Source organism: Salarias fasciatus, assembly GCF_902148845.1.
Source record: "Salarias fasciatus chromosome 7 unlocalized genomic scaffold, fSalaFa1.1 super_scaffold_4, whole genome shotgun sequence".
NCBI lineage: Eukaryota > Metazoa > Chordata > Actinopteri > Blenniiformes > Blenniidae > Salarias > Salarias fasciatus.
In genome coordinates, this window is record NW_021941229.1 from 5,418,605 (window position 1) to 5,443,451 (window position 24,847).

Here is a 24,847-nt window from a genome sequence, read left to right on the forward strand (position 1 = left end):
TGACAACAGTAGCGGCCAAAGGACAGTAAAAACTCCGACCAATCGGAAGGCGCGGACCGCTCTTAAGGAACCAATCAAATCCCTTCGCCGTTCTACCAGCCCCCTGCGCGTACATTTCAATGGCGTGCACTGGCCCTGGTTCAGAGGGCGCGCGCGTTGCCAAGGCACTCTTGGCGCTCGCGGCTCGCGTGAAAAATAGAAGGAAGCGTAGCGGGCGCGCTGCGCTCCTATGCGCGTTGTGTGCGGGCAGTCAGAAAGGTTAATAACATTGGAGGCGATCACAAACTCTGTGCGCGTGGCGCTTCCGTGCGCGTGGCGCTTCCGCGCGTGCTCGCTCCCAACGGGAGCTCCTCCAATGGGGTGGGAGCTGGGCGGAGCCTTGGGGAGATGCTACATTCAAACACATGCTGGTTTTCCAAGATCGCCGACCCTAGCTTTAAGCCCTGAAACATAACTTGACTAGAACTTTGCTCAATAACAATTATCTCTTGATAAAAATCTATTTTTAACACAATTTTAAGAGCTATTTTTGCTCTGCGTGACTTCCAGTCTTTGGTCTGGGAATGATTGAGTTTCTTTTTAAAATTTTGAATTCCATTAGTAAATAAATAAGAACCATATTTTTTCATTAGCCATGCTTTCTTTTTCACTTTGAAACACTGATTTTGTCAGTCAGTTTGGACTTAATGTACTCAATATATTAATATAAGTTTCACAACAGTATCAACAGGTGTGTCTGCAGCAGACGGGCCTCGCACCATCTGCACAGCGTGGCGGTGTAAATGTTCTGGTTTCGGGTTTCTGGACCGCCTCGGGGACTGGACAGTGTGCAGTAACTGATTCAGCTACGAACGTCGGCTCACATCAAAGAGGAGGCGATGACAGTGTGAGGGTCGTGATGGGAAAGGTAAAGCTGAGCCACATGTGGAACATCTCAATGAGATGATTCAACAGATAGCCGCAGATCCACAGAGGAATGGCTACAAACGAAGAGATGGACAGTTGGGGAATGTCAATAAAAAAGATGTAAAGTGAGTACAGTAAAGTAAGGAAACCCTGCAATGTCTTACAGCTGAAAGACGTTTTCATAAAATATCTCAAATGTTATCTAGGCGATGGGAAAGTACAATCATGATACTAGCAGGACGTCAACCCCTTCTACAGCCAGGGGGTATTTACTTTTATTGGTGCTTTACTGGGGAATAAAAAACATAAAATCCTTCGTGGCTCAACGGTTTCTTTTAAGAACAATTGAATGGAGATCAAATCTTTGCTGGTTGGAATTTGCCAAGCAAATTAAATGGAATATTTTTGCTTTTGAAAACTACAGTATGATGTATGCCTCAGCAGGAAAAGATAAAATCTATTAACACGTGATGAACAAAGCGACCATATTCGAGAAGTTAGTGTACAGCATGAAGCATTCCTGAGCCACACTCTGAGGCCACGTTTACTTGACGTCTCAAGTGAAAATGCATCAATATTATTGCACAAAGCATACATAAATTTTATTTTTAACAATGACAATAAAATTTGATTCTGATATTGGGACTTAAGCGATAACACCTGTGAACTGGGGTGTCATTCAGCTCACTTTACAGACCAGAAAAAATAAATAAAATCCCCCACAAAACTCAGCAGTTTATGCACATGGATTAATGTACAACGCCCAGTGTGATTTAATACATCTGAAAACATTTTCCTTGTTTATGATTGCATCCGTTTTCACTTAGAATCAACAGGTGGTGAAAATAAGCTGAGGTTTTAACATCTTGTGCTGGGAGGCATGTCTCCAGCTGGCTCCACACGACTTTTGTTTTTAAGGACTTTAGTAAAAATTAGTTGTTTTTTTTTGGGGTTGTTTCACAAATTGTTTGTTTTATTTTGTTTTTTTTCCAAATTCAGATTAATTAGCCGAAATGCTCTGCTGAGCTTGATAATGGGGGTCACATGTCATTTTGTCCTTTTGGAGGCTCAGTCTTTAGATCACATCATGGCGAATACCGAATGAGCATGACAGAGAAACCATCATTCTCTCAAACGAACGAGGCATAATGTGGGTAAAACCCTCATTTGAACTTCATATTTACAAATAGATCAGAGTAAATCACTCCTTAAAAGAGACACACTGGAAGCTTAGTCTCCTTACATGAGCATGGCCAATTGTGTTTAATTAGACCTGGATCATTTCCACATTAGTTGTTGTATATTTATTATTTCAATTGTTCAGATTCCTGGTAGATCCCACTGTGGGTGGCAGAAAGAAAAGTACTGTTTTAAAACTGCATCACTTCAGTACTTTACATTCAGCAGTTTAAAGATTCTGATGTCTTAAACTGTGTAAATCTACCTAAAAGTATCTTAAAATGAAATGAGCAGAAGGAAGACTCGGCACTCCCTAGTGGTCAAACTTGATTCTGGACGCACAAACTTCATGAAAATGCACACTTGATGGATCGGACAGAACTTTGAAATGAGTAGAAATAAAATTACCATGTGAGGATTAGTAACGTATCCCTGTGTATCTCTCTCACGGTTCATTTCTCGCCGCTGTCTCGCAGTGATGTATTACTCCAAGCTCTGCACTTCCAGCAGAGGAGAGACCTGCCAGGAGCTGACTAATAAATCATTTCAGCAAAAAGTCCGCCAAACGCAGTCGTCTCCAGCATGAAGACTCAGAGACAGCTAACTAACGGACGATGGAACTCCTCGTTTGCTTGAGTCAGGGAGCAGGAATGGGCATGAGAGTGCTTCTTTATTACCTGACGACAGATGTTACCATCATTTCAGCATCTGGATTTTTAGGATGCTGGGTGATGCATGAAAGTCAAAAGCATGCACTTGTACGGAACTGCCTCTAGTCCCTAATTAGACATGAATGAAAAATCTTTTTTAATCTCCTAAAGAGGCGAAACTTCAGTCTTTACACATAAATGCTTGTTTGCGGGAGGAAAAAGTGACGGCGCTCGCTCACTCGTAGTGCCGCTGCTGCGTTCCTATGAAGATGACGGCGAAGGCGCTGACTCGGAGCTGCAGCATCACCTGGCTGTCGGGGCTGAGCATGGTGAAGACGCTGCGCTCCTCCCTCTGAGGACTCCGCAGCTGCACCAGCAAAGTGAACTCATCGTCAAACCTGAGCAGAGACACGCACCGTTTAGCCATAAATTCACTGCTCATAACACTTCACAATGAGTTCCTCTGGAATAAGCTGCAGCCGCCGGCAAGAACTGTTCTATAAACACTCGGAGACACAGATCTGCAGTGAATTATGAAGCCCAACAATAAAAAGATACAGGTGACTGACGGAAAACTGTCGGAAAGCAGCCCTGAGACTCTGAAAAACGACAGGAAAGAGGAAACTTTACCCATCAGGGAAGAGTTCTCGCACAGGAAGAGCCAACGTGGAGTACTGTCCCACTTGTAGGACCGGACAGCGGCCTTCTTCCACGGACATGGAGGAGTTGCTGCTGTTTGACACCTGGAGGGACAAGTCCTGCAGGACGTTCACCTCATCTGTGGAGAGACGAGTATCGGAGGAAGTTATTTAGATTCCAAAGTGTTACCATAACGCAGTGGTCTCCTCAAGTCGTACGTTGGATGAATAACAAGCAAATATGTAAGAGAAAAGACTCTTTAATGATTTATCATTCACCATAAGCTGATACAGAACCCATCAATTCATAAGAAGAGTTAGCAAATGCACATATATAGAGGAAAAGCTCATTCCCTAACCATAGTGGCTGTAGTAACAGTGTTTCCCATTCATCCAAATTGTCTACATAAACATATTGTGAACACACCAGTGGCATTACTGAAAAGAGGAAACCCACTGGTGGTGCTTTAAACCTGCAGGCTGCTGCTACAGATTCCATTTTCTCTCCCTCTTCTGGCGGCCCACAGTGCCAATCATTGTTCCCCCTCCCTCACCGGTCGACTAACTTCCTGTCATTAGGCGCAGGTTCTGGGAGAGTCTTTTCATTCTTGCCCCATGTGAGCAGGTAAAGTGCCATTCGTCATGTCTTGCCCGTAGGTGGCTTTCGCTGATTATCCTGCGCCTGAACGGTTCCTTTCTGCGGGTTATAAACGCAGCTCTTCATCGCTTTTGGAGAAAGTGAGTCATGTAGTTAAAAGGCTGGTATCTAACCTGGGAACTGACTGTGATCATTATAAACCGAAATGCCAATACTGTTATGTAATCGGAGGGTCCAGAAGTAATTAGGCGCATTTAAGGAGCATGGCGAAAGAAAGAGAAATCCATTTTAAGACCGCGGCCTGAGTGACATGCATGAGCAGAGCCTGTGAGATCTGAACCACCACAGTGTGCATGTTTCAGACCGCCTGGGGACTTTTTAGCAGAGCTATAGGATTGCTCAAGCAGATCAAGCTCTTTTCTCCTAAAGGATTTTCTCTAAATGAATCCATGTCAGCCCCCCCACCCCCACCCCCACCCCCGAGAGCCCTCCGCTCTGGAGAGTCGTCCTGACAGCAGAGCCAGGCGAGTCACTGCTCTGCAGAGTGCTGTGTGGTCACACCCGGCTGCCCCGAGGAATTACATATCTGATGTCCTACATACCATCCTTTCCAGGAAGACCCAACGACGTGCGAGCAAAAGACAAAGGAAGAGAAATCCCTCTTACTGGAGATTGTTTTTTTCGACCAACAACTGAAGTCAGTCAATTGGAGACGGCACGTTAATAATTCATGAGCCAAACAGCTCTGCAGATAACACAGTCAAGCATACGGTTACACTCAAGTCTCATTATGTGTCATGTGGACACACTGATCAAATACGCATTCCGCTCATTTAGACTGCATTTCAATTTGCAGTCAAGACCATAATATTGATTCAACAGAGCTGTTCTGCCAGGAGCATTTGATCATTTTTCAACAATATGGTTTTGGAAACGCATCAAATGCAGTTTTTGGAGAAGGCCGCTCGTTCGTCAGCTGGATTTTCACCAACGGTAATTTCAGAGCTTCAAACAGTGTACAAATTGCAATGGACCATAATGACAACATTAACATCAGTCACACAATCTAGAAACTCCTCCGTCGTGCCGCGGAGTGAGCAGGACTGCTGATGCTCCAGGATCTAATCCAGCCCCGGGAAGAGGAAAATGTTCTCACACACTTAAAGATCAGATGCTCTGATGGTCCTTATGAAGCCCCACTTGTGTGAGAAAGCTTAAAAGAGAACATATCATGTGCCAGCACAGAGCCCTGAAAGAAAAACCAAGGAGCAGGGGCTTTTTCCCTCCACCCCCACTTCTCCAAAACACTGTAATCAGAGGATCGAGCCATTAGGACGGGGAGGGAAGACGGGCTGCCGATCATGATTGCTGTGTTTCCCGCAAAAGTCAAGCACATGCTGGAGTTTGGTAAATGTGTGAAGAGTGAGGACTTTTAGCTCCATGTTGGGGCAACTTTGAGGGTTGTGAAATGAAGATACAGTCAAACCCAGTCGAGAATTTATTTTTTCACCTTTTTTAAGCATGTCTGTCAGCATGTAAATAAAAATATTGAATAATGTTCTGTGGGCTGCTGGCACCAAAACCAGGAGTCAGAAAACAATAGAACACCTTATGCAGGTGAAGCTTTGTAAAGCTTGCCTTTTAGGCTGATTTGATTGGTGAATGTTAATATTTGCTGCGCAGCCTGAGGGCAGAACAGCCAATCAGAGGCAGAGGAGGACAGCAGGTGGGCAAATATTGCTAACTGACAAATTATTCATTAATTATAGCAAATATTAAGCAAATACTATGAACAGATTGTCACTAAACAGACCAGTTTTCCACTATTTCTAAAGGATGATGTTCCTGATTTGCTTCTTGTGAAAAGCTTTTTTTGTTTTGTTTTTTTTGTTTTTTTAATAGCTCATGTGAAAACACACTTAGACATCATAAATTACAAGCACAAACAGCGTTACCAACACATTTTGGATGCCACCTGTTGCAAATTGCTTTCCGCATGAGGCCTTGATGCCCGACCGGTCGGGCCACATGATAGGATGAGGAGAAGTCTGCGTGCTGAAACATGCTTTGCAGGCTTCCAGGAAGAAAACATTTCTTTTCTTTTCTACCTTTACAAGAGATTCAGTAAAGTAATTAGTGCATTTATGATGAATATCTGCACCCAAAAAGAAGGAAAGACGAACGTGTGTATCGTGTGGCAGCATTCGTGCGTATTTATTGTTGTTGGATGGAGGCTTCCTCTGCAGAGGTATTGCACTCCGTGCAGCCGCTGGCTACTCACATCTGTCCAATCCTGCGTCAGTAACTACGGCATATAAATCATCCACAGCCCGTGCCCGTCTAATTACTTGTCTGAGGAAAATGAAAACTGTCTTACAATGCTGTCATACATTCTTTAAGAGAAAAAAAAAAATCTCTGACAGCAATGAAAAATGATTGGCTGAAACTTTTAACACATTGAGCAACTTAAAACCAAAAACATTTCAAATAAACGGTTCAGGGGGAAAAAAATGGAGTGAAAAAGTGAAAAACCTCAGACATTTAAATATTCTCATTCCAGAGGGATGAGGCAGCCGCAGCGTGAACATGAACACCAAGACTAGAAATGGCATTTTATTGTAACGTAAAGCAAAAAAATCTGTATAAAAATGCTAATGAAGCTCCGCTCTCCTTCATGGTTGGAGTCCATAATTGCAAACGTCTCTCAGTCAGGGTAATTCTTTGGCTCAGACCGGAGCAGAGCATGTAAGAGGTTTACAAGTCTTGGCACCAAAGCATTTGTCCACCAAAAGCGGCGTGGCGGCACCGGGCCAGACTGAAGCCCGTCTCGTCTTCTGCTCTGAGAACCTTCTAGACTTCACGCAATTATCAGAGCTGGCCTGCTCCCAGAATTCTGTCGGTTCAGTCCAGCCTGGAAAGCTGGGAGGCTTCATTCAGACACATTTCCCAACATGCTTCTAATGACAGTCTAAATGCAGAAACTACTCCTGAAATTTTCCGTTCTCCAACAGTATTTTTAATTATTCTAACCCTGATTTAAGACCGGATGATTGCTTGAGTGTAGTAGTTTGTTCTCTCACCTGATAAGAGGAAAAATCTGGTTCTACTTAAGATTGGGTTCATATTCAGCTTTGAATGACGTGATTGACAGTGGTGACTAAACTGGTCTGTGAACCAGTCACCAGTCTGCCAGTTAGTGCCAGACGAGTCATTTTGAAGAATAAAGTGACTTTACTGTTATCATGGGTTTCATTACACGTCCGGCCACGCACACACACACACGTATATAGACATGTTGGACTTCCTTCAGCGTTACAGATGACAGCCAGTCAAACACAGTTGCACCTGGTGCACCAGGCGTCTCCGAGGGCCGCAAACATTCAGTGTTTCCTGACCTCCAGCCACACGTTCTCCACAGTACGTTAACTCTGCGAGCAGATTGGCAGGGTCCATTTCCTTCTCAAAAACCTGGACAGGCATGTTTCGGTTACAGTGAGCCGACAGGAACATGCAAACTGTGCTAAACTCGCCGCAAACAAAGTTGGAGGGAGACTCTATTAAATCTCTGATTCATGGGAAAGAATACAGTAATTATAAGATGTCATGCTTACCGATTTTTATTTATATATTTTCTGTGATGCCCCCTTCTTAGATCTTACAATATTTTCTGAATGTATTAAGTTCTAGTTTTCCCCCATAGATTAATCTTTTCTCGTGGATTTTTTGGGGCCAAATTCTGATTTAAATCCATTGTATCATCTTCATCATTTCATAAGTGTTGTCAGTTCGTCACATGCAGAAAATTTTATGAATTCTTTTCAACCCCAAGGTGCAATAAGATGAAAAACAATTATAGAAAAGACATTACATATCGTGGGAGCTCAGTGCTCCAATCCAGTCACTCCATGGTGAATGCAAACAAATGAACAGAGAAACAAAACTGTTTCCAGCAGGCATTCCAACATAAACAACGTCCAACAGATGCAAAACTCTTCATTGGATTATTTGTGCTTGATGTCAATCATGGTATTCCTCCCAGTTGATTACCCACAAAACATATGCAAACTGAAAGCGCGATGTATTTACATGCAGATGATCACACTACGCAGACAGTCTTCATACATCAATTTGCAGTTTTCCCTCATTCCTACTAGATGTGTGTATGTTTGCTATCAGAGGCCTGTAGAGCTTTATAAGCAGATCAATTGATCTTATGTGATCAAAATATCTAACGCAGCTTAAAGGTGCTGTAGGCAGGATTTTGCTAGTCAGTGCTAATTTTTCTGTGTTTTCTTTGGATTAAATGTTAGAGTATCCATTGATAATCCTTTAGGAGTGTAGCATAATTGCACTACCGCGAGGGCGCAGCGTTTCCATCTGTCTCTGTTCTGAGCTGAAAAGGAATCTTGACAGCTCCAGGTATCTTTGACCAATCAGAAGAGCCCATGAGGCTCTAACCGTGATTGGTCGAGGGGCATTAGTTGCATGTGCTTGTGGGAGGGGCTTAACTTGCCTAAGGGCGTGATGTCAGAGAAAACAGGACAGGATTGGCTGTGCTGGGTTTCAAATCGCCATCTTAGATGGGTCAAATCGCCATCTTGCTTAGGTAAACCTAAGCAAGATGGCGGAGATGCCGAATCCTGCCTACAGCACCTTTAAGAGAAAGATAGAAAATGATGAGTTGGCATGTTGGGCCACTAGTGGGTGCTGTTGCTTGGTTTTGTGATGAAAGAAAACAAAATGAAAACTGAAATGAAAAGTTTTCCGTTTACCCTCGAAAACACTGTGTAGACGGGGTTTAAGTAAACCTTCCCTCATCCCGCCGCGGCCTCCTGGTCTGGATGATTTCCAGTAGCCATAATCAGAGGGGAAGTGGAGCCGGCCGCCTCTCGGTCCTGAGGTGGGATCACATTACTTTAAAAGACCGGGACGGAGCAACAGATAGCTCAATTACCATGCTGGTACAATTACCCGCCTCTGCTGTGGTCGAAGAAGCCGCCTAAACAGACGGAAGATTAAAGACTTCCACCTTGCCCCGTGGAAAAGGACAGTCTGGGATCACTGGGCCAGATAAGTGGGAAACGAGAGATGGAAAGTTGGGGTGAGCACAGGAAACATGGGAAAGCTCCGCGTTCCTAAACGTCTTAATCAGTCGGACTGATGAGCACACCTACTGCCACACAGAGCCTCGGCTCAGCCGCAGACTGAGGAACACTCAGATGGAAATACCTCCTGCTCGTACAGTTAAAAAGGGACTGACTGTCCATCACACAGTAACAGGTCCAGAGCCGGGATCCTGTTTCAAGAGTTGTTCTTTACAGCGGGGTGTAAAAGACGAGCTTGTTAGGCGGGCTTACAGCCACTCAGGGAGCTCAGAGGGAGTTAAGTGGCCTGAATGGATAAAACAGCCGAGCAGCTGGTCTATACTGAACAACTGCCTGCATGAGGATCCATCCATCCATCCATCCATCCATCCATCCATCCATCCATGGCTTTTGGCTTTTGGTATAAAAACTACTGGGTTAAGTTTGGAGAACAGATAATATGTTCAGGGATAAAATTGAGTATTTAATGCAGGCTAATTAGACAAATAGAACTTTGCTTAGCTTCTCTCCAAAGCATTAAAAATTGCAGTAAACTAAGACATGTTTACTTTCAAGAGAAAACGCACACTTCTGTTGTGTTTTGCATGTGTGTTTACATGTCGACGCAGCAGCAATGATAGGAATGTTTTGGGGTCTTTGGTATTTCGTATGAATGTCACTGGACTGATCTATCAAATCCAACCTTCTTCTAAATGAGGACTTTTGGACTTGAATTTCATTCAGCCTTACCAGCATCTCCAAAACATCAACACGAAGTCAAACTGAGCCCCACAGAAAATGTGCTTTCACATCAAAAATCATTACATCTGCAGCTGCAGGTGGAGACAATCACAACTGGGAACTCTATGCAGTTTCTGAATGTTTAGCACATTATTAGGAGGGTAATTATTTCCCATTTAATGAAATTTCACTTTTCAGTTACTGCAGTTTGTCTCTGAACGATGACATGAAAATCCTGCAAATGGCTTTTTTTCATGTAGTTAGCAAATTCACCAAACAAGTCCAGGACTTTGAACCACCAAATTACACAAAAGGCTCTAAAAGAAACTGCAATACCAGCTGTCAGACTTCAGCGCTTTGACTATCTGTGGTTTTTGTCAGAGTGCAGTTCTACTGTGAGCGATTGGCTCAAAGCAATAGATTTAGGATGTGGCTATAAAAATGTTACAATAGGTCCTTCTTTAGGAAAGGAGGGGAAATGAACGGGGGGATTAGAGTGCCTCGGGGATAGATTTGGAAGTAATGATGTTTAATAGGCACCAAAATTTGAACCACTAAAGTCTGCTCAAAGATTCAAACCGGAGTCGCAGCAGTAGCACTAAAACACGTTCAGCATCTCGGGAATCTGGACATTTATTGAGGATTTTCTGTAACTCAAGTCTAAACTATCTGATTCCTAAATTGTGTTCCAAAGGTCTTTTTCTATTTTTGCATGAAGAGAATCTCCAGGCGCCTCATGTAAACATGCAGGCTGCAGGACTCAATCTTTCTCTACGAGTATTCAAAAGAGTCGATCCGGCCAATCAGTCTGTCCCGGAGTGCTGAGAAAGACATTAGAACCTTCATTTGTCGTTTCTGTCACTTAACTGTCCACGACAAGAACAAAATGATGGATGATTCTTTCTTTCTTGAAGTTTCTACTTACAATCTCAACCTTTTGCAGCAATTGACAAACTATTTAGGACATCAGGACAACGTTCTGGTTCTTTACGGTGGATTGAAACAAAGTCAGAACGTTCAAGAAAACCATCTGACTTTTGGAGTTTCCAGAAACACCATATCCTTTTGCCGTTTCGCTGAACCATTTCAAGTTCAATTTAATCAGTGTTGTGATGTGATGCAGCTCTTCTGCAAGATGGAGCACCACGTAAAGAGTTGCCCAAAACGTAGCAAAAGTTTATCGTTTTCACTTGAAAACGTTGTGAAAACAGGGCTGCCTCAGAATCCAGCGAGCTGCTCTGACTGTGGGAGGAGTGTTAAACAGGCCACAGAACTGACGTGACCCAATTCCTCCAAGTAACCTTTGCTTATTTTCATTTAGCACAAGGCTCCAGTTGAACTGCGTTTGAACTCATTCTACATTAAACCATTCAATGATCCAAACATTAATCATTATTTCAATACAAGAAAACCCAAAGGTGAAACATTTTACTGAAGACCAGGGATGTAAATAACATGTCGTTAAAACCCCGAGTGCCGTTTAGCAGCATGATCGATGAAAACAGCCGCTCTAAAGCTTTCAGCTCGGCAGCCTCGCTGAGACAATGCTCCATAACTTCTCCAGGGCAACTTTGAACTCAGGAAATGTAGAACAGCACCAGTCAACACTTGCCCCGGACTGGTGCGATTGGAAATCCATCAGAGGACACCAAAGGAAGCACACAGAGTGATGATCGCCCCCCTGCTGTTTTTCACAGGAGTGACTTACACCGACTGATACGGAGCTGCAGGGCCTGACGGTGCTTCACCTCTTCAAAACACTGCAGATGAGAATGAGGACTAATACTCATCTCATTTCAGATATTTACACAAGATTCCTCCACATCTCAATACTTGTTTTATCGGTCTTTCCTGACGGGAAGGGGTTCTGAACTTGAGACGCTGAGCAGCGGGATGACGGAGCTCCAGCGCCGTAACGCTAGCCGCTGATGTCTGGAGACATCGGGGCAGAGGGCAGCGGAGAGAGTCTGACTGCAGGGAATCCGGCACATCCATCAGGGATTTGTTCCACAGTTTGACACTCGCTCAGCGACCCAGAGGTCACGGAGGCCGAGGTCAATGCTGGTGTGACTATAAGGACAACAAGAGGATTTTAAAGTCAATGTCAAAAGTCCAAATGGCTCAGGAGGTTGATATACGACAGCATGGCAGGTGTTCCTCAGCTCAAGAAGCGGCTTTTGGGTTTTTTTTTAATTAAATATCATGATCAGGTTAGAAGGTCTTCAGGATTGTCAGATTATTAGCAGGTTGTAAAAACGGATGAAGATATTTTTAAATGATTTAAAGCAAAATGTGAGAAAGGCAGTCAATCTGGGAAAAAGAAGAAACAACTCTTGTTTCATCGTACAAGAATTTTACTTTTTTTTAGTAACTATCATAGAAAGTACTGGACTAGTAAAGTAATTCTAAAACGTATATTGTGCATATATAAATATTCTCAGGCTCAGAGGTGCTAACATGTTTCCCTGGAACGAACTAAATGTTCTTCTTAATAACTTTTTCATGAACAACTGTATTTTAAAATGCAACCTTTTTTTTGGTCATCACACAAAACAATGACAAAATTAAGAGTATCTGTTACTGAATGAGTACTTGGGCTAAATTCTTCGGTTCTGAACTAAAATTAGTTTGACAATTCAAAGTTAGACAAATAAAACATCAGACTGACACAAATCAGGCCTTCTGGATGGAAACTGATCTGAGGCTCCTTCGGAAGTGACAGACAGATCTCGACTTGGGCTTCGTTTACAGGACAGTGTTTTCAACTGAAAGTGGGAAACTTTCGCTGCACTTTGGGCGCGACGAGATGAAGCATTTTCAAAAACGGTCTCTGCACTTTTCAAGGAACTCGAGTTATCGAATCAGCGTCATAAACAAGGATGTAAACGATCACAAAGCGTCTTTTCAACTAAAGTCGGACACAGTAGACTAAATCCCATTTTCTTGAGTTTTTTTCTCAGAAATATTTATCTGCAACAAAACAACGACTGATCAGTTGTCAAACGCAAACATGATTTTGTAATCACAAGATGGTCAGACTCATTATCAGTTCATTGTTTACCAGATACAACAGAAGAAATCATCCAACTCCTTCCCTTTGGAACACAGCACGCACTCAGATTTGGAAACTTTGACAGGAACAATCTGCCTGTTTTCACAGATGTGAGCTTGACAAGTTTGCTTCGCATGAGAGATGTTTCGTTTCTCGCCGAGCGGACGCACGACGCACATCCAAGTCCCGGGACGGCGTTACCTCCCCGGGCCGCACCTACCGAGGGCTGCGGAGCAGATGAGAGAGGTGAAAGGGCCTCAGCGGACGAGCCCGTCGCTCCATCTGGAGAAGTGGACTTCACAGACAGCCAGTCTCTTAAGCTGGACCCTGACCAGGCACATAAACAACACCTGCTGTAATTGACTGGCCAGCGTCCCACAAAGCAACACGAGACGCCGCCGCTCCGCGCCAAGCCAGGTATTTAAGTGAGATTTATTTAAAGTCTTTGGCTCCAGAGCCACACAAATGCTGGAATATGGGGGTATTATGTGATTACATGCTCTTTAAGGCCATTATAATGCTATCGTGCCCTCTTTGCTGAGCTCTGGCCTCCTTTCTTTCTTTTTTTTTTTTTTTCGCGATTCCTAGAAACGAACATGCCAGATGAGGAATGTGTCGGCTGAAGCTGCGAACGCATGAGGCCCGGGAAAGCTACATGTGTCGTACATACCAGTTAGAAAAATAAAGCTGCAGAGGGCGGGTGAGGGCAGAACAGCCTGTAAATTAGCATTTTTACATGAGATGAGGAAAGCTTGGGGGGGCGGGGGCCAAGGGGAATTTTTTTTTTTGGGTGGGCCGAGGGGAGTTGGTGAGTCAGATAACAAGCCTACTGCCGCACTGAAAGACGAACACATCTCAACTGGAGTGGAAACGCAGCGAGTGAAATGTTGGAAAGACGACAAACCAGCAGATCCCGGCCCCCGCCTGGAGATTACCTCGAGACGGAGGGGGAGGGCGGCCTCGTTCGTGGAGAAGAGGCCACTATTTCCACAGAAAACATTAATATGAGCGTCAGCACTGTCTCAACACACCGAAAATTAACTTTTAATTTACAGCACCCTGAAGTTTGTTGATTTATTTTCACGACTGTTGTTGTTACCTGTGGATCTTATAACCAGGAACCACAGAAGAAAAACAAATTAAGGCTTTCCATATTACATAATAGATACTTTATCAACTCTACTGGGAGCATGTTACTGAGTAAGCAGCAACCTGATTCGGGGGGTTTTCTTTTTCAAGCCGGAGCACCAGAGTGTTTTCAAACTGACAAATTAAACAGGACCCAGGCCGACCGGTGCATGGGAACGCCGCGGCGGCGCTGACACCGCGCCGCTGTCTGTCGCTCCTGCACAAACAGCGCCGCATGTCTGCTGTGCAGCGTCTGTCTTCACACGACAAGCGCTCCAGACGTAAGCTAAACACTGCGAGAAACAGACGTCTGGCTGCAGCGCACGTCTGAAGAGTTGCATGTAAAACTATTGAGCTTTGGCTCATAGAAGAGTCGTGTAATTTATTCACTCAGGCCCCGTTCAGAGGACAGCATTTCAAGTAGAAAGGTTCTTCAAAAGACGGCTGTTTCATATGTAAAGTAGGTTTTAAATATGATTTATTCAGTCCAAAACTGTGGTGAACTTCATGACTGCAGAGAGTCTTGATGGAAAAGCTGCCGCAGGTTACAAAGCGCTCGTCTCTGCATCAGCTGGACGAGCTGCTGCGAAGCACGGGTCCAGCTGCTCAAACAATTGACCGAAGCAGTGAGGTGAGCATCTCCACATCTGCTGCATGGATTTACACAGAATCTGCTCCAGAAATCCAAAGTTCCCGGAGAATGAATCTTAATGACGCCGAGGATCCCTTGTGCTTTCCAGTCTCTGCAGCATGAGGTTCGCATTTGTGGTTTCGAGGAAAATGACTGAATGACTAACAAACCTATTGACGTGATGAGAGTCGCCCCGGCTCATCTGCTCCAAGGAGGATTCGCTTGGATTTCAACATGCTCTATTTCCAATTGTGTTAAAATAGCAAACATGGAGTTTAATGCTAGAATTCTGCATTGCAAGGTCATTTGGATTTGTTTGAAGTTTCGAAGGATGTCAATTGTCAGATTTTTGGGGGATTTACAGTTCTGAAACCATAAGAGTGACGGTTCTTGTCGTGTGACTCCTGAGCTCTTGGGCCCATCATTAACAAGGAAATACCAGCTCGGAGCACTTTAATGTAGAGCTAATCAATCTTTGACACTTCAGATGCTAACTGACATTAGCTTTCTTTCAGGTGAACACTATTTGCTTTTACTTTCGTTTAATCAGTCTGGACCGTATTTTGACTACGGCTGCTTTCAAAATGAATCTTGTCCAGAAAATGTAAGAAATATTTCCAGTGAAAAGGCTTCATTTTTCCATTTCCTGTTTCTGAAATATCTGTATTCCCACATCAATGTTTTGATGTACGCTTACAGAAAGAAATGCTGAAAATGATGTAGTTGGACTGTTGGGCCACTAGTGGGTGCTGTTGGCTGCTTTTACAATGAAACCACACACGTGTGTGCAGACAAACAACATGCTGTAAACATTAACAAACACTCAACTGTGAAACTACCAAGTCCCAGGAGAATGTGGACTGGGGGTTGATGTTTTCCATCTATTCACGCATGTGCAGACGAACTACTAGCTCCAGCTGTGGCGCACATGTGCAGTAGCGGTGTTTTGCGCATCTGCATTGAGACGGATTTTTCCAAAAGTTCCACCTTGAGAGCTGCTTTCAAAAAGTTGCTGTGAGCACAAATATCATGTGAATGGACGCCCAAAACGGAATGGAAATACTGAGTGCTGCAAATTCTCTAGTGGTGAATGAGACTGATTTGATTGAGTTGTTTTTCTTAATCAATTGTTGGTATTTAGGTACCATTAGGAATAAAAAGGATGTCGAGCTTGACAGTGGCCAAGCAAAGTTTTTCTGACCCCAGACGTCTTCGCTGTCTTCGTAACCACTGCCCTGTCTTGTTAGGATCCTCTTCATCATGCAGACAGACTGGATGTGGTAAGAAAACACCACAGTTGCACCGACATCCTCATTAAAGTGCTTGTAAAAACTTCTTGTAAAAACCTTTACAAGACTTTCTGGTCAAAAAGGTCTCGAGCTGAATGAATCCTGACCCGGGGAGTCAAGTGCGACCGAGCCGGCCGCTCTTACAGCCTCCTGTGAGACCGTAGCGCGGTACAGTCAGTAGAACAATAGGCCTCACTGTTGTTCCAGGATAACAGACTGGACTCAGGGCAGCAGCCTGCCAGTCACACGTTCATTAAAGCAGAAGAGTCTGCACATGAGATCCGTCCTCCATCTGACCTCCACTGCATCGACTGGTGGAAACACGATCTGCAACAAGTCTGTGGCCCTCAACCCTGCTCAGACATCCTGAGGTGTGTGTGTGTGTGTGTGCGCACGCGCCCTGGCAGTGCAAATACTGGCGCTTCTCTCCTCACGTCTGTCAGCCACGCAGACCGCAGTCGATTGCGTCACACTCCTGAAATCAGAGCTGAGAGAACAGCCGGGTCAGGAGAACCGGGTTATCCTCGCTTCGCTTCGGGAGGGGGAAACGCGGGAAAACAAGAACAGAGACAAAGACAGTGACGAGACATCAACAGTGATGGATGCCAGAGGACTCTGCACAAAGAGGTTGTTATGTGTGCGAGCATGCATCTGAGAGTTGTGTTACTGTACTTCAGAGGAAAACCTATACCATATAGTTTTCCAAATGCTGGCTGCCAGCAACTGATTGATAAATGGCCGGATTCAACACCTCGGCTGCAGAATGCTTGGTCTGCAACCAAGCTACGGAAAAAGTAAAGTAAAGACACGACTGAATGTCATCCAGAAATGATCTCCTTGATCAGTGAAAAAGAGGGGTTGAAAGAAAACTTTCTCTCTACATTGTCTAAGAAAGTTTGAGGAATGGACAATTTAATTATGAAGAAAAGGTAATTCTGTACCTACATGATGATGCCAAGCTTGGATGGAAACAATATCTGATCGAATTTCTTCCTGAACCTTTGTTACAATCCTCTCAGTGTGCAACTGGCAACATAAAGCTGCTATCCATCATCCTTAGTCAGTCAAGGCAAACCAGAGGCAGACCACCACACACACGCACACACACACAAACACACACACTCAGAAGAGAAAGCTTTATAGTCTTTATGCAACAAGCTTCTCTCTAAATATAAGTGTGAGGGACTTTGACAAGCTACACAGTGGCGTCGTGGATGCAGCTCTCACTTCATAGCAAGCTTTCCCCTGACTTGAAGTTGCATGTTCTACCTGTGCATGCATGGTTTCGTCTCAGTTAAGGTTAAAGTATGTTTTCTCTAACCCTAACCTCAGGAAGGGTTCAGAGCCCAGACTCAAGTGGGGGATGATCCCACTGTGAGACGCCACCATAAACATTACAACAAAGACTAAAAACCTGCAACTTTCTAGTCATCCATGTTGTATCATCTAAAGATGTCATATAAAAAGCAACTCAGAGGACCAGGGTACCAGTGGAGCGGCCTCGCTTCAGTTGTAGAAATCTGGCACCCCCCCTTCTTCCCCTCCGTGTGTGTGGGGGGGGGGTTCCTGCCCATGTGAATCAAAGTGGCTGAAGTGTAGCAGGAATGTAGCTGGTCTGAGGCTTTATCTGAACACTGTCAGTCTGCATGTACAGCCGCACGTCTCTCAGGTATGTGATGCAGACAACAGGGTACAGTTACCGCCTTGTGTGTGTGTGTTCGGATCTCTTCATTGTACACTGTTCACATGCTTGGTGTGTGTGTGTGTGTGTGTGTGTGTGTGTAAGCATGTGCAGGCTGCTGACATGCCTACATTTGCTGTACAGTTAATGACAGTCATTGTCGCTGAGCTGATAAGAAGATAAAATGCAATCATCTCATTCTGTAGCCTCCACCCAACCATCCATCACGGTTTATCCAACAGGTTTCAGGGATATGGAGTTAATCCCACCCGGTTTGAAGGACACATCTTGGTCTGATCAACACTTAAAGATCGGGTCCCAAATTATCCAAAGAAAGCCCAAGCATGCACAATGAGATCATGCAAACTCCTCAAAGCAAGAGGCAAAATGCTTTTAAATTACCATCCTCCTGCTGTCAAGTGATCAGTAATCTCTTCTTCGCCATCTGCCAGGACATGAACAGAGTAATAGCAATCCTGACAGCCATACTCCAAACCAATTTCAACCAACGTTTGGTCAAAGGGTTCTGGGTGTGATGAACATAAATGAACAAGCCACTGCCTGCAGTTGCATAGAGCCACAAAATCAAACTACAATCATACATCTCACTGTAACCTGGTCATTACTGTACTTACAATTCGTTGAAAATAAACTGTGAAGCACAGAACCAATCTATTCCTCAAATTTGTGCATATGTCGACATGCAAAACTGTATCTGACTCAAAAGACTATTTGAGACACACAACACAAAAAAACCATCAATGAAAAGAGAGTTTTCTACTTCTTGGGGTCGTGCCGAGCATCTGTGATGGATTCTGTGTTTGGGGGAAGCGGCTCCGGTCGGAGCGGCCCGGCGGCCACGCAGCTGACGGACGACAGCCTGAGGGTCGGCCGCCGGGCTTCGGTCCCCGGCAGCAAACCCACCGGGGCCGATAATAAGCCTCCAGCCGTCTGGACTCCAGCGTGAGCAGCCGGGGCCACATACCGGACCGCGAGCGCAGATTTCACAACAAATCAATCACGTTAAAGTAAACAAGGGCTTTCCAGGTCAGACGGGTCCTGACAGACAGCGAGGGCACAGTTCAGCCGTGGAGAAAAAATAAAAAAAAGAGAAAACACAACTGTTTTTGAAGACTTTCCCCTCCGGCCGTCACACACAGTGTCGGCCGGAGTTCTGTTATGAATAACCCGAGTTGTCACCTCTTCATCAGTCAAGCTCAGCCACACCAATAAAGATAAGCATCGGCACATGTTCGTCGGGGCGGCGCTCATTTCGAAGGCCGTCGGGGGGCTTTTTCATTTCTGTCCATCACACTTATCGCTTCACCTGAAGACCTGCTGCTTTTATTGAAGGTTTTACAAGTTCATTAGCAGCTCAGGAACCCGAGGAATGGCTTCACGGCACCAAATTAACTCCAAGAAATAACAGAACTGACAGAGAAGTGACGTGACTGAATGTGAACTTTCATATGGAATGAAAGCTGCAGCGGGTTCTTACCATTAGATCATGTACAACAGGGGAGTGTTTTCAGGTAGAGGCAACAACCAGCAAGAAAATTAAAAAAAAAAAAAAAAAAAAAAAAAAAAGAATTTCATTTGGATTGAAGGATGTTGAAAGCTGGGTAAGAGAAGAGTGAAAACATTAAAGTTTGGTTGTTCTTTTGACATCTGTTCACACAACGGTGCTCCAGCCACTGAAAACACAAGTTTTGGAAAACAGCTATCAAGGCAGAACTTTTCGAAAATGATCCAACTCTAGTTTCGTGGTCTGTCCATACAAACATCCTTCTAATCGCCTTTGTTGATGTTTACAGCTTATTGTTCTCTGTGGTTTCATTATGAAAAAAAAAAACAACCACCAGCAGCCACGAAATCTACATCGAATTCAGCATTTCTGCCATTTCTGTGTAAACAAATTTTAAAACTTTTAAATTTTCTTTGCTGAGGAAATGCAAAACCTTTTTGAAATGAAAACGCAAAAGCCAATGTTTCCACTTGAGACGCTGTCTTGTGAGTGAGGCCTCACATGCATTAAAACATGAGTTTACATGAGGTTTACACATAAGCGGACTCCTACAGTGGTGTGTTTGTGAACACTGGAGGAAAAGAACAGCTGAACGAAGCCAGAGGCCGCTTTTTATTCAAAATCTAAATGCGTGGCGTGCACACAGATAAACACACAGCCTTACTCACACACACACACACACACACGTATATACATGCAAACAGGTTTTTTTGGGGGAAAGGAACCCCTGTATACACAGACACACTGTTTCATAAAGCATCTGGATTTTCCTGACCCTGAGTGACATGAGCAAGGTGCGCGGTGCGCTAAAATAAACACGCTGTTGGTTCTGTGTTCAACGTGCCATTCATCCGCCGCTACAGTCCACTCCAAACGTCCCCTAGTGAGCCGCTGTTTTTCCAGCAAACCAAAGGAAAAACAAGAAAGTTTTCATGTATGTTTATTTTTCTCAACAAAATACGACCATTAGGCTGTGAAGGGATCTGAGAATCACGAAAAGTTTACACACACCCACCCACACACACACACACACACACACACACACACACTGATTACAGTCTATGAAGTGTTTTGAACCCTTTAACGGTGTTGTACAGCTAAGTGGTGCAGCTCATTTTGTTTTTGCTGACTTCACTGAAACTCCTCTTCTTGAAACGGTCCTGTTTAAAGAATGTTCAGTATGTGGTGAGTTTAATGACTCGTCACAGAGTCTGGATCTCGTTCAAAGAGTCGGGCTCTGGTCTGAATAATTCACGTTATCTCAAAGACTCAGGGTCTGGATTAAAGAGCAACTTGAACCGGCGTGTCTTTAACCAGAGCAAATGCAATGAGTTGGATCACAGATTCTGATGTTTTAGAAATGATCCCAACCTGGAATTTAAGGCGATATATTGAAATGTAACTCCTCTGCTGCAGTTAGCATGCCAGGCCACTAGTGGGTGAATTAAAGAACAATGTGCTGGTGCGTACGCACAATAACAGCATTCCAGAAAAGTCGTGTTGTCTGGAGTTTACGGATAAACGGAGTCAGGGTGTTTTCAAGAAGTTGCATTTTGTCCTCATTTCCACAGATGAGGAATTGGTTTTCAAAAGGTTTCCTCTTGGAGGCAGTTGTCAAAAAGTTGCCTTGTTAGTGGCTCTGAGCACAGCTGTCCCAAAAGCACAGCGAAAGTTTTGCATTTTCACTTGAAAACATGTAAACAGGGCCTTGGTGGGTTGGTCCATTGAGTAGGACTTTAAATCATGTTTTAGAGGTTCAAAAGTGACGTCTGATGGCCCATAAGGAAGTTGTGGAGGTGAACTTTTCAGACATTAAACCATTAGTGGAGTTTGAATCCAGACACAGAGTCAGAAGCCATGTTCAGTCTAAATTATGTCTATAAATCCCCCTTAATAAGAGTTCTGGGCTTCCGGGCTGTGTCAAGTTCTCTACCTTCAGAATTCAGATGAAAATGTCCTTTTCGAGGGTAAAAGAGGAGTGTGTGTGCGTGTGTGTGTGTGTGTGTCCGGTATGAGACAACATTGCATCACCTGGCATCTGTTTTGTGGAACACAGCCGTATGAAGGCAGCTACACATGTCACAGCTGCAGCAGTTAAAACCGGCCTCCCGGCTCCACCGTGACTCTGTTCTCATGATGAATTACAATAATATGATAGTTTAAACAGGACCCGCGGGGCAGATAGACGCCAAATAAAGTCGGGATTTAGTCATGAGACGCCCGTCCACCAGCAGATTCAGGCGGAATGAAGCAAACTGAGCACCTTGTTCCAAACCACTGTTGTGTGACGGCATGAAGACAGACTTTTTATCTCAAGATAAATAAGAACCGAGCAGCTGTTGTAAAAACAAAATATTAGCTAAGAGTTTATCAAATCACTAGCTGGAGCAAAAATTAATAAAGCCCAATCAATTCAATTATTCTCAACCAGCTTCTGAGGAATCTGCACTGCTTCATCAGTCAGGTGGAGAGCAGTAGGTACTGACAACGGCACAAAATCTGTCTAAATAAAGCTAAAGAGCAACACTGCAGTTCAAAAACACAAACAATAAGCTGAACTCTGCAAGGACGGACACGTCGAATTCCAATCATCAAGAGATGCTTCTTTTAAAACGGATAAAGATTACTGCATTGATGATGTGCTCCTGAAAGGTAAGTCAGCAGCGAGTGCATTTCTACTTTTCTATGGTTTCTGGGAAGCAAAGGAAAACCAGCTATGCATCACTTACTCTGCAGTACTGAACCGTTTTTGAGTTTTAGGTAACAAAATCAAATGAAAATGCTGAGTGAAAAACCATTTTAGAGTACAATTATATGATTTTATCATCAGTGCCATACTTTAAAGTTTGACACCATATGGGATTACAAGCACAAGAGCTCATAGCGAAAGGCTTTATTGACCATTTATTTCCACCACAGTCCCACCTTTTCACCCAGTCGTTCCTCAAAGTCTCTTATTCAACAAGTAAGAATGTAAATTGCTGCACCAGAACAACAAAAACACGACCCCTGGCAGCCTAAACAGATCATACCTGTGCAATGGCATCACTGCAAGGTTTAAACGCCACAACAAAACAGGTGTTCAACGTTTGCAAGCTGTGAAGATGCGTGCAGAGAAGGATAGACAAGACTAGTCAAAGCAAAACCACAAACAGAGCAGAGGGGGAACAAACAGCCAGATGGTGGAACACGCTCCTCCACAAAGGTCTGCTGCAGGCTGACTGATGGGAGACGCACCGAGAAGCAACACTACAAAGTCATCACTGAGTTAAGGCCATAAATGTTACAAAATCAAGAATAAAAAGCTTTTTTCTGTTATTTATGTCTCGCCCCAAACATCTGAGGAGCTGCAGTCTGAGTGTTATCAGCCGCTCCATCGGCCATCTGGTTCCAGTTGGGCCGCGGAGGAGATTACAGTCATGGAACAAGATTCTGGTTCAACATGTGGTTTGCACCTAGCCCCCTCTCCACCCGCGTTTGTTCACACAGAGCCAACCGCAGCCCGCGACCCGCTCCGCTCCCAGAACCACGGCTGCGGCCCGGTCCACGTGCACGGTGCACGGTGCACGGTGCAGGCGGGCCTCCGCCTGGTTACGGCCCGGCTAATGGGCTCCAGGTCAGTTTCTCGCCGGGCACCCAGGCCTCAGATCGCGTTTCATTGGATGCAGATGTGCGGTTATGGATCTGGCGTTATATTGGCAGTGACATCATGGGGCTCAACCTGCTCGAATCCCGGCGACATGGCGGGTGCTGCACGTTTGATCTGGTCTCACTGGAGGGCTTCAAGATGTGACATGGGTGCTGCACGGGGGGCTTAAGTGAGTCTGAATGGCAAAGATCACCAAGCGGTGGGTGTTGAGGTGAAGAGAACAAAAACCTTTGAAAACAATACAGATCTTTTTCATCATAATGTAAAGGAATGTGCAGTTCCACAATCAAAGTCTTTAAAAGGAATAAACGCAAAAAGTGTTTCGCCTCGCGGCGGCTGCAATGCTCTTCACACAACAGTGTTTCTGTATAAACTGAACAAAGAGTGAATAGTAGATCCTAACCATATGTGGATTTGGAAATATTAAATATCAATCATAGGATTGAATTAGATAAAATATTAAAGTGTTATCTGAATCAAAAAGACATGAGAGCACAAACGTAATATTTGATGATATTGCACATCTTTGGCTCCCAAATACAGGAAATCCAGATTACTGAATATTAAAAAAAATGGAGCTGCTCAAAGATTCTGACCAGAAGTTAAAAGATAAAAAGTTCAGTCTGGAATGTGCAATGAATTTCTTATGATGCATCTTATGCCAAAGAATTATTCGACTAATTATTTCAGCTTCAGCAAGATTTCACTTTAATTCCATGGAAGTCCATCCAGCTAGTATCTGCTGCTGGCCAGATAAACACATCCCCTCAGGATCCGCTCCTCATCGGGCAAGAAACATTTGGAAACTGCATAATTTAAACCACGTTCACATCATCTCTGGTAAACATGACTGAAACATGTTTTTCTCTTTCAGATAAATTCTTCCAGGTTACGAAAACTTTCTACTGGAGATGCGAGTGAAGTCTGCTCAGTTTCCCCTCTAAAACAGAAGGTCCAGACGGTAACTCAGCCAGTTCCACCTCTGAAGAGGGCGAGTGAGAGACGTGGAGGCGAACGGGTCCTGAGAGGGATGGAGACACAGGAACACCTCCCAGAAGTCTCGCAGGCCTGTTTCCCAGCAGCTGCTCTGGAGATACCCATCTCACAGGGTCAGAGGTCAATGCATGCTATACGAGACAGATGGGTGACGGGTAGGAGAGATAGATGGACAGACAGATAGAAGGATGGATGAATGCAAGGATTAGAAATGACACCCAGGACTGGACTCAAACCCCTTTGAAGCTGTGTGTGTTTTCTCCTCAGGAAGTGCGGAAACTGCCTCCAGATAAGTTACTCTGAAAATACAAGGTAGTATACGGCTGACGCCATTTTAGGATGGGGGTCTGAGATTTGTTTCCACCATCCAAGTGGTGGCAGGTCCATCATAGTGCAAAGTGAAAGCGAAGTAGTGAGAGTAGTGTGGCTGCGGTGAGGGGATGGCGAATATTCAGATCTCAAAATTAACATCTGGCTGTCACCACAGCGGCCGAGTGTTGGAATGTTTAGCTCTAGGTATAGCAGCCTACATAAAAAAGTATCTTGAAAATTATTTCCACAATGTTTTTAATTGAAAACAGAAAAACTATGTTGTCTTTGGCACTCTGTGTTTGTATTTGGTGTTTTTTCTTTAATAAGATGATACACTGGGAAGCTTAAGAATGTCCATGCTGTCACCATTGTTAATGTAGCGTATTGCTGTCTGTGTGCATGTATGCGTGGTTTTATAATAAAAGCAGCCAACAGCACCAGCATACTGACTACATTGTTATCTGTATTTCTGCTGTTTGCATGTAAACAGTCTCATTTTTTTACTTCATTGCAGAGCAGACAATCTTTCAAGAGATATGTCAGAGTTTAATGTGACACTTGAATGAAAGAATGCTTCAGTCATATGTCGAGTATAATGTGTCACATGACACAAAGTCACCCAGCTGCTACCTTTCACTTTAGGTGATTGATGTCAAAATGTTGAAGACCACAGCGCACGTTAAGCTTACCAAGAAATAATAACATGAAGAAAAGCCTCAGAGGAAAACTGGAAGCTGCGTTGATGGTGGACGGACTAATTTGGGTTCCTTTTACACAACATTTCAAGT

General features: G+C 44.1%; 1 protein-coding gene across 3 annotated transcripts in view; it reads right to left on the reverse strand.

The window, feature by feature from the left end:
- LOC115382789 (collagen alpha-1(I) chain) overlaps nt 1-24,847 on the reverse strand; it is a 98,384-nt gene that overhangs the window by 67,765 nt on the left and 5,772 nt on the right. For all 3 annotated transcript variants that reach the window (XM_030084682.1, XM_030084681.1, XM_030084683.1), the window contains exons 2-3: nt 3,366-3,513; nt 2,975-3,133 (exon numbers count right to left, since the gene is read on the reverse strand). In XM_030084682.1, the coding sequence (XP_029940542.1) occupies nt 2,975-3,133; nt 3,366-3,513 (307 nt within the window). The remainder of the gene's footprint in view (nt 1-2,974; nt 3,134-3,365; nt 3,514-24,847) is intronic.